The sequence below is a fragment of the Antechinus flavipes genome, chromosome 2 (assembly GCF_016432865.1).
Source record: "Antechinus flavipes isolate AdamAnt ecotype Samford, QLD, Australia chromosome 2, AdamAnt_v2, whole genome shotgun sequence".
Classification (NCBI taxonomy): Eukaryota; Metazoa; Chordata; class Mammalia; order Dasyuromorphia; family Dasyuridae; genus Antechinus; species Antechinus flavipes.
The window spans coordinates 318652270-318663419 of NC_067399.1; the positions used below are offsets into that span (position 1 = coordinate 318652270).

The window sequence follows — 11150 nt, forward strand, 5'->3', positions numbered from 1 at the left end:
TCATTTCTTACCGAACAATAATATTCCATAATATTCATATACCACAATTTATTCAGCATTCTCCAATTGATGGGCATCCACTCAGTTTCCAGTTTCTGGCCACTACAAACAGGGCTATCACAAACATTTTGGCACATACAGGTCCCTTTCCCTTCTTTAAAATGTCTTTGGGATATAAGCCCAGTAGAAACACTGCTGGATCAAAGGGTATGCACAGTTTGATAACTTTTTGTGCATAGTTCCAAATTGCTCTCCAGAATGGTTGGATGGATTCACAATTCCACCAACAATGTATTAGTGTCCCTGTTTTCCCACATCCCCTCCAACATTCCACATTATTTTTCCCTGTCATTCTAGCCAATCTGACAGGTGTGTAGTGGTATCTCCGAGTTGTCTTAATTTGCATTTCTCTGATTAATAATGACTTGGAGCATCTTTTCATATGGCTAGAAATAGTTTCAATTTCTTCAGCTGAGAATTGTCTGTTCATATCCTTTGACCATTTATCAATTGGAGATTGGCTTGATTTCTTATAAATTAGAGTCAATTCTCTATATTTTTTTGAAATGAGATCTTTATCAGAACCTTTGACTGTAAAAATGTTTTCCCAATTTATTGCTTCCCTTCCAGTCTTCTCTGCATTAGTTAAAATGTTTGTACAAAAACTTTTCAATTTGATATAATCAAAATTTTCTATTTTGTGATCAATAATGATCTCTAGTTCTTTTTTGGTCATAAATTCCTTCTTCTTCCACAGGTTTGAGAGGTAAACTATCTTATGTTCCTCTAATTTACTTATAAACTCATTCTTTATGCCTAAGTCATGAACCCATTTTGACTTTATCTTGGTGTATGGCGTTAAGTGTGGGCCAATGCCTAGTTTCTATCATACTAGTTTCCAATTTTCCCAGCAATTTTTGTCAAAAAGTGAGTTCTTATCCCAAAAGCTGGGGTCTTTGGGTGTGTCAAACACTAGAGTATTAAAGTTATTGACTGTTTTGTCCTTTGAACCTAATCTATTCCACTGATCAACTAGTCTATTTCTTAGCCAATACCAAATGGTTTTGATAACTGCTGCTTTATAATGTAATTTTAGATCTGGTATAGCTAGGCCATCTTAATTTGATTTTTTTTTTCTTTAATTCCCTTGAAATTCTTGACCTTTGGTTTTTCCATATGAACTTTGTTGTTATTTTTTCAAGGTCATTAAAAAAGTTTTTTGGGAGTCTGACTGATATAGCGCTAAATAAATAGATTAGTTTAGATTGTATTGTCATCTTTATTATATTTGCTCGCCCTATCCAAGAGCATTTAATATTTTTCCAGTTGGATAGATCAGACTTCATTTGTGTGGAAAGTGTTTTATAGTTTTGCTCATAAAGTTTCTGATTGTCCTTTGACAGATAGATTCCTAAGTATTTTATACTATCAGTAGTTACTTTTAATGGAATCTCTCTTTGTAACTCTAACTGTTGAACTTTGTTAGTGATATATAGGTATGCTGATGACTTATGTGGGTTTATTTTGTATCATGCAACTTTGCTAAAGGTATGGATTATTTCTAATAACTTGTTATTAGAATCTCTGGGGTTCTCTAAGTATACTATACTATCATATCATCAGCAAAGAGTGATAATTTGGTTTCCTCATTACCTAGTACAATCATTTTTAATATTTCCATATTAGGTGTTGGGAAAGAAAAATTGGAACAAAAGTTTTTTCTTTTTTGTGATTTTCACTTTTGTTCTGATTTTTCATTCCCAACATGATTAATAAGAAAAAAACCTTTTAAAATAAAAAAAAAGACTTAAATCTTTTATTTATATAACTTTTTTTCCAAATCCTTATTCTCTGTGCCAACTTTTGTAATTAAAAAAAATTTTAATTGGGAGAAAAATTAGCTATTCTGTAAAACTAAATCATCAACTGAGTTTGGACATTATATATAGTGATACACACACACACACACACACACACACACACACACACACATATTATATAATGTAGGCTATTACAGAGCCTCTCATCTCTCGAGTAAAAGGTGGGGTATACAAGCCTGGTCATTATAATATATGAGGATTAGCTTTGTAGTTATTATTTATTCAGAAAGAAATTTTATCATTAGATCTTTCTTAAATGATCAAAGTAAATATTATACTTCATCATATCACACATCCCACCTTGCCATTTGGGAAATAGATTTCAAAATGGAAACAAACTAGAGAATTCAGAATTCAGAAACTGTGAAGAAGGTTAAAGAGGGTTAAAGAAGTAGACATGTTTTAAATGGAAAGGAATGAAATGTGGAAGTAAAAAGATTGAAATGTTAAGGGAGGAGAATCCTTAAGAACTTTCCTAGTTCATGCATCAGGATAATTGAAACATAAGCAGTAGGAAATGCAAATAATTAGCCAGCTAATAAATATTCATAGCAAAGGTTAATTACAACATTTTTTACACAAACTCTATCCTTGAAGTAGATCAGACTGAGGCTTGCTATTTTCAGACAAAGGATTTCAAAGATAATCATTCAGTCAACAATTTATTAAGCATTTAGTTTGTGCCAGCCATAGAGCTAAGTGCTTGAGATACCAAAAAAAAAAAAAAAAAAAAAAGAGGAAAATGATGTCTTTACCATCAAGGAGCTGACATTCTAATGGAGTCTATTGCAGTCTAATGGACATTCTAATTATATATAAGCATAATCAAAGCTAAGTACAAACAAGATAGAGAAAATAGAAGACCATTCCAGAGGAAAGGCACCAGTTTCTTGCTGAATGTAGGATTTGAACTATCTCTAATGAAGCCAGGGAAGCTAATAGGCAGAGCTGAGGAGGCAAACTGTTTCAGCCACGAGGAATATCCACTAAAAAGAGTCAGGAGGTAGAGGGCTGTGTCTCAGAGCAGCAAGTGGACCAGTGATGTGGGATCAGAAGATGGGTAGAAGAGGAGAGTGAGAGAATAGGAAAGGTGAGAAGGAGCTAGATTGGAAAGGCCTTCCAAAGCCAAATAGTTGCCTTTGGCATCATTCTACTTTCTGAGTAGAATGGAATTCCCTCCTAGTCTTAGAATGGAATGGACTTATCACCAATGCTTTGAACCCATGCAGCAGTTCGAGCTCATCTTAGAAGAAATCATTATACCTGATCCTTCCTTTGTAGCTCCTGAATATCCCAGAGCTTATTCTTCTGTTCCCTAAAGCATCAGGGCTTTCCTTGTTTTTTCTGACCCTTTGCTGTTCTTGCCAGGTGATGAGATGGTTTTGGACTGTGGTCTCCAGTCTCACGCAGGAAGAGTTGGCAAGGTTGCTTCAGTTCACAACTGGCTCCTCGCAGTTGCCCCCTGGAGGCTTTGCTGCCCTCTGCCCCTCATTCCAGATCATTGCAGCTCCTACCCACAGCACGCTACCCACTGCACACACATGGTGAGTGTTTGGTCACAAAGGACAAGAGGTGGAAAGAAGTTCCTCCAAAAGGATGTCATTTATGGCCAGTCTTTACTAATGCAATTTAATTGATTTTCTTCTTGCTTTCCAGTTTCAACCAGTTGTGCCTCCCTACATATGACTCATATGAAGATGTGCACAAAATGCTGCAACTGGCCATCAGTGAGGGCTGCGAGGGCTTTGGCATGCTCTGATCCACTCTTCTACTGTCCATCCGAACCCTAGGTTCTCCAGAGTGCCCTGGGCGCATAGTTCCCTTTCAGGCAGAGCATAGACATAGCCTTCCGCCCCTGAGGGCAGACAGAGCAGTCAGTCAGAAGATGTTGCATGCTCCCTTATTTCTGGAGTATTTTGCCACCTTATAGGCCTTGTCCCTAAATCCCCTATTATTTCCTTCTCCTCACCATAGGCCACTTCGGTACGGTACATAAATATTGGAAGTTTTTGGCATGTTACCCATCTGAAAGAAGAGGAATTCCACTTGGTCCTAAGTGAACAGAAGATCTCTGCAGTTGGGGCTTCCTGTTTTTTGGAAGACTGTGCACCAAGGGTTCTGAACTCTGGACATCTGGCTCGCTGGAAGCCTTAATATCTGCCCATGCCTTGCTCCTTCTGCTAATGCTCCCCAATGGAACCCCCCTTTTTTCTTCCCTCTGGGATCTGACACAGCCTCAAGACCTTTTCTGTGGAAAGGATGATGCCTTTTCTCATCAGGAGCAGAGAGAATCATAGTATCTGCTATAGGAACTAGCCAGTCTAACTGGTCATTGCTTTGTTTCCCTGCATAAAGCAGACATTCATAGGCCATAGCGTTGTACTACCTCTAATGGGAACTGGCAGCACAAAGGTGCCCTTCTCCTGGTGTCAGATGACACTGGATATAGAACTGGAAAAGAAGCTGCTCTTGTAAGCATTTCCACAAGAATTCACAAAGCCCCACAAGAGAGTTCTTTTGCTGGGTTTTTTTTCCCCCTCTTAAATTCAGGCCAGGTGAGGAAAGTTGACTCGGTTTATAATATTTAAAATGATAGAGCTACAGTCCCCTAAGTTGAACATAATGATTATATCTCAACCTTTAACTGTAGCAGAATCAAGGGGCATTCTTGAATGTGGCTATTTAGAAGCCAGTATTATGGTACATTAGATTTCTTCTCACAGAAGTTCAGTTGGGTCTGTTCACTTTCCTCCATCTTAAACAGTCTGCTATATTCTGTGAATCCATCTTTTGCAGGGCACTAGTATTTTGTCTTAAGACCTTGCTAGAGAAAATTTTCTAGCATAGGGATCCTATTTATTATCCATTTGAATTCTACTGGAGAAATCTTACTAGCAAAGAATTAGAACATTAGTTTAACTCTCCCTGGTAGATATGAATTTCTTTTTTTCCCCTTTACTATTTTTTTTTTTCATTCTGGGAGTACTGAGGTAAGGAGAAAGTGATCTAGAATTCCTGAAATATGGAACACTGTTGACCTGTGGTAAAGCCTTCCTATGTCCTTTCTTTCAGGTTCAGGGCACTGAGAGTATGCTTAAAAGAGAGCTGATTTAATAGTAAAAATTTAGCTGTATCAGTACCTTCCCTTTTTCAACCAGGGATGGGAGGGCTATGGGCAAGGTGGAAAGAAACAAAGAAATTATGAATGCTGGTTTCTGAGAAACTGTGGAGGGTCTTGATTGGTGGAAACTGACAAATATCTCTTGGAAGATTTTCTTTTTTATTACAAATTTGAATAATAATAATAATTTCAACATAAGAAATTTTGCCCTCTTGAAAAGTTTCCATTTTCAAGAATGCTTTGCACCAGTGGAGTGCTTTTTACACCAAGAATATTACAAGCCATCTTTGTTGCCAAAAGCAGCAAGTATACAAAAATCCTGAAGAGACAGAACTTATGGCAGGGCCTCAGCCTCTTGGGAACCTTCAGGTGGGGACCAGGAGGGACATGCCCTCTCACCCATACTCTTTTCCCTCTCCCTGAGCTGCTACAGCTCCTCTGTGGCTTCAGTCTCTTTCAGCTGTCATTTGTTCTTTCTTGACCAGGGTGCTGTCCTCTCCCATTTGCTGGAGCCAGAATCTTGCAGCTGGGGCCTTAGCACTCCTAGCTCTTCCATGCCCCATGTTTACTGCTCTCCTCAGGGACCCAGACAAGGTGTTGCTTCTTGCCTTAATCCTCTTCCAGAAGGATATAAGAAGGCAGGTGCAGTCACCACCCTGGAAAACAGGAACAACCCTTCAATCCTCAGATTGAAACCCAGATAGGGGGTTTCCAGCTTTGGGCATGTGGACTGCCTCTGTGGTTTTCCTGTGGTGGGCCCTCTTCTGGATCCCCTAATCACAATTCCAGAGAACTTACTGCTGGGAATTAAGGTTTTTTTCTTGGCTAGAAGTCCTGTAAAGCTTTAGTTTTAGTATTTGTTTAGAGGGACTTGAGTCCCATAATAGCTCTCTTGGAGCAACCCCATATCTATAATGGGTCCTCAATATCTGGTTAATGAAACCCCTTTGGTACTTACTATCTATTGTTTTTTTTCCACCTCCAGTTTACCCTGCTCCTTCATTCAGTCCAAAAAGGCTCCTGGCCCTATCTGATCTTCCCATCTTACCCTTGGCATTTACCAGTGTGGGAAGACTATATAGAACATTGAGGGAAAGACTATTAATTTTTTGGTAGTTCTTGATATATAATTTTTTGGTTGGCACTTTTATTTATTCCCTTGGGATTGAGGTGCTTTGGGGTCAACGGAGTTCACAACAAAGGAAAAGGCTGCATGTTTCAGGAACTTGGGGCAAGGGCCAGTCCCTGCTACAGATTGGTCAATCTGGGTAGGGTTTGATCCATGTGGGCAATTGCAGCTGATGGTGTAAATAGTTTGTACAATAAATAAAAGTTTAAAAGAAATAGTAAATAATATGTGTGTTGTTTAAAGTAGAAACTTAGAGTTTTCTTAAATAGTATTAAAAATCTCTTTGAGAAGCTGGAATCATCCAGGCTGGAGATGGAGAAAAGAGCTAAAAGAGCTACGCGAGACTGTCCAAAGAGGCATAATATCTATCATAATAACTAAATAGAGAATGTTTCATGGAGGACGCAGAGAACTTGGATACCCAGAGCTGGAAGACATTGAAGGTCATTTGATTTAACCTTATTTTCAAGATGAGAGAACTAAGACCCTAAGAGGAAGAGATAATTTGAATCCAGGTGCTGCCTCCAAATTCACTGTATGACACTGGGGTGGGTCTTTGGAGCAAGCACATTACAGAAGATATGAGATATGAATTATTTTTTCTAAACTGATTGATGCAAATCTGTGCCAGGTATTGTGCTAAGCACTTTGTATAAATATTATCTTATTTGATCTTCACAATAACCTTGCAATAGGTACTATTTCCCTCCCCCATTTTATAGTTGAGGAAACTGAGGCAAACAGGTTAAATGACTTATTCAGAGTCACAGAGGCCATATTTGAACTTAGGTCCTCCTGTCTTCATTGTGCCACTAGGCACAGGTGTAATCCGCTGAAATCTTGTTAACATTTCTGCTTGGCCTTGTGCCTTGACTCTGAAGAAACCCATTTCTTTCTTCTTCCTGAGTGCTTTGAGTTTGGCCAAAAAAAGCAGTTTTTCTAAGTAGTGCCAGTTTGTAACACAGATATGTTTTGTAAATAGACGAGGCAGAGTCCTTTGACCCCCCAGTGAAATGACCTTAATCAAGAGGGAAGAGGAAACATCCTGTTTTTTTCAGGTAAGTGATTAATAATGATGGTATCTCATTCTTCCTTGGCTGAGTCCCTGTGTGACTTGAAAGGATTTTTAAAAATCTTAAATGTTTTATTGAAAACTTAATCATAAACTTAACTACAGCTATCTAAACTTGTTTATTAACTATTTATAGTTTGTTTCAATGAATAAAATATAAATTTTTTCCTGTGTTACTACTTAATAGAAGTCTCTTTTCACTTCAATACATGAAAATATTTTCTTCAAAAACATTTTATTAATGGATTTACTCAAGAAATAGAAATGTTTGCCCACATAAAGAAGAAAAAAAGATCATACTGACACTTTTGTATATTTTATTTGCTTAAATTTAACATGGTAGTTCTGACACTTTTCTGCCCACCTGTGACTTTCCAAACTTCCTTCTCTCTTCTCTATATTTAAGTTATTTTTCATCAATGATATTAGCTTTTTTTTAAATATCAATTCTCCATACCCCACTGCTCTATGAACCCTTCTGAGCTTTTCCAGACCCTGAAAAAACAGAATTCTAACTTAACCAAGGAGTGAAAGAACAAAGGGAAGCTACACATTGGCTCTGTTTGAAATTTTCTATCTCATTCTGAACCACTTTTACTAGAAGTCCAAAACATTTTACTAGAAGGAGGGATTATCAGTTTTCTGGAGTTGGGATTATTGTATTTATCGTAGTTCTTATGTCTCATGTGGCAGCTAGATGGCTCAGTGAATGGAGTGCTGGCCTTGAATCAGACCAGAGTTCAAATTTGGCTTCAAAAACTGTGACCTAGGCAAGTCATTTAATACTGTTTGCCCCAGTTTCCTCATTTATAAAAGGAATTGGATAAGAAAATGGCAAATCACTCTAGTATCTTTGCCAAGAAAATCCCAAATGGGATCTAGAAGAATCAGACGCAACTGAAATGATTGAATGACCTAACCATGATTTTTTTCCCCACAGTATTATAGTTGTGTAAATTATTCTTTTGATTCAATTTCTTTGTTAATTTATATGTCCTCCACAGTTTCCTTGTATCTCTCTTTTATCATTTCTTACAGCATATTTCACATTACCTTAACCATGATTTATTCAGTCGTTTTAAAATTGATTGACATCCATTTTGTTTCTAGCTTTTTATTAAACGAAAAGTCTAGATATAAATCCTATGCACATGGGTCCTTTTCCTTCATTCTCTAATCTCTTTGGGATGTATACCTAGTCATGTTATATTATTAATCTTTGTTTTGAAGACCAATGACATCATGGGATAATGTCTTGACTTAGTTGTAAATTGGATTTAAGTGAGAATTATTTGAAGTCATTAGCCTCGCTCTTCCTGAGACATTGAAGACCAGTGATAGGGCAAAAGCCAAAACAACTGACAATGGCCTGTGATGCAGTAGATGATCTTAGTGTCTTTAATGTCTGACCAAGCTCTAAGCACTCCACAATGCTTTTGGAGCAAATTGTTCTTATCTGCCTGGAAAAATCTTCACATGCTTGGGGTAGGCAGCCCCCTAAGGTTTCTAAGGAATAGAGTAGTGAGCACATTTTAGGTCTATAACCTATAGAAAAGCACATGGAGAGAAACAAATCTACCACTTTGGCAAACAGCAGACCAGTTTGGCTAGACCACAGAATACATGGAATATATGAAAAGCAGATTATTGGAAAGGTAGATTGGAACCAAGATGGGATGGTCATTAAATGTGAAGCTAAGAAATTTATTCTATCTTTTTCTATTATGTCTAGTAATGATATCCCTTCTCAAAGAGCAGGCACAACTAATGAAGTCAAGATCTATAGTATCAAATTACTTTATAGTTGGATCAATTCATAGTTCTATCAGCAATGTATTAATGTATACAATTCCTCTAGTAATTGTCACTATCCTTTTTTTGGTCATCTTTGCCAATATGATAAATGTGAGATAATTTCTCAGAATTGTTTTGTATTTCTCTTAGTATTAATTTGGAGAATGTTTTCAATATGGTGGTTGAAAGCTCACCTTGGAGAACTGCTTCATATTCTTTGATTACTTATCTCTTGTGGAATGGTTATTTTTTAAAAATTTAAAAATTTTTTTTCTCAATAACATTTTATTTTTCCAAATGCATGTAAAGATAGCTTTCAACATTCATTTTTATAAGATTTTGTGTTCCAAATTTATTCTCTCCTTTTCCCTTACCTAACCTCCTCTCCCAGACAGCAAGCAATCAGATATAAATTTTATATGTACGATTATTTTTAAACATATTTCCAGATTTGTTATGTTGTGCAAGAAAAATCAGAACAAAAGGGAAAAAACCACTAGAAAGAAAGAAAAAATAATAAAACGGAACAATGAAAAAGTAAACTCTTCTGTTCGATCTGATGTAATGGGACTCTGTGTGTCCCTGATCTTTGTGGAGGGTAGGCAATCTGGCTTGGGGAAATTCTTAAAAATGATCCCCACCCACCTGAATCTCCCTTGGGAAAGCTACTTGGTCCCACTTCCCAATTGATCTGGGAATCACATTTGTCTGGGAAACAATCACCTCCCTTAATTGATTTAAAAATTAGCCCCTAATTGCTCCCTAGCCCCAAACTTTAGAAGGCTGGATAAAAATCAAGATTCTGTACCCAAATCTTTGCTAGTTTCTGTCTGGAACTGGCCTGCTGGGTAACTTCTCAGTGTAATGACCTCCGGCCCCCCCCCCCTTTTTTTTTTGTGCCAAAAACCTCACCTAGAGATCAGGACTGCGAATTCTTTTGCAGAAAACCTGTGACACCAGCCTAGGGACCCCATTGCTGTTAGGGTATCTCTCACCCCTCATTTCTTACCCCTCAGTAGATCTATATTCAGTCCCCATAGTTCTTTCATGTTGGAATCCAGCTCCATTAATTAACTAATAGTGTGAATATCTGAGGCTAGGCGGAAGATGTTTTACAATCTTCATTTATTAATCTGAGTGCCAGGCTTAATATACCTTTTAGGCTAGCATTAAGACTTTACTAGCTACTTTCACTTGGCATCATATTCCTCCAGGTTTAATGCACATTCCATACTTTGACATTTCAGTATCCACCTTAACTATCAATACCAAGATACTTATCAACACAGACTTGTAAATAGCCTAGTTATGATGCTCATCAACATTAAAAGAATTATAAATAGTTGTGATATTTTATCAATACCAAAGTATTTGTTGTAGTAATTAATAGCAGAAGTTATCATATTGATGTCTTTACCTCAAATATGTCCTTAATTCATTAAGAGTAAATAGTATAGTTGAAATGCCTTGTTCGTGTAGCATTCATTCTCCTAAATTTACCCCGAATATGTCTTCCAAAGATTGTTAGAAAAGATGGTGAGCCAATATGGACATGGACTTACTGGCCCTCTACACTTTATCTGAATGCAAATGGCATTTTCTATTCTATGTGTATTAGAATTGTCTTTGATCACTATATTGCTGAGTAGAGCCAAGTTTATCATAATTGATCATCACATAATCTTACTATAACGGTACAATGTTCTGATTCTGCTCATTTTATTCAGCTTCAGTTCAGGTAAGTCTTTGTTCAGGCTTTTCTGAAATCAGCTTGCTCATCTGTTAAAGAACAATAGTATTCTATTACATTTATATATTGTGGAATGGTTCTATATTTTTGAAACATTTTACTACATATCTTGAATACTGACATTTTCTGCAAAGATTTTTCGTAGTTAATGATTTTCTTTCTGGTATTAATTGAATTGAATTTGAACAAAACCATTTCAATTTTATATGTTCAAAATTGTGTTTTACTTCTTGTCATGCTTTCTAGCATTTTTTTGGTTTTATATATATATATATATATATATATATATATATGTATGTGTGTGTGTGTGTGTGTGTGTGTATACACACACACATAATTATTTACATATATAGATGCTTTTTAGCACTTTTTTAGTTGAGAATTATTTCCACATATCAAAATAT

The 11150-nt window shown here is 36.7% G+C and overlaps 1 protein-coding gene across 3 annotated transcripts in view; it reads left to right on the plus strand.

The window, feature by feature from the left end:
* Positions 1–6355, plus strand: part of AREL1 (apoptosis resistant E3 ubiquitin protein ligase 1) — a 66935-nt gene extending 60580 nt beyond the window's left edge. For all 3 annotated transcript variants that reach the window (XM_051977597.1, XM_051977599.1, XM_051977598.1), the window contains exons 19-20: positions 3249–3424; positions 3537–6355. In XM_051977597.1, coding sequence (XP_051833557.1) covers positions 3249–3424; positions 3537–3639 — 279 coding nt within the window. In that variant the 3' untranslated portion in view covers positions 3640–6355. The remainder of the gene's footprint in view (positions 1–3248; positions 3425–3536) is intronic.
* The last annotated feature ends 4795 nt before the right edge of the window (positions 6356–11150 follow it).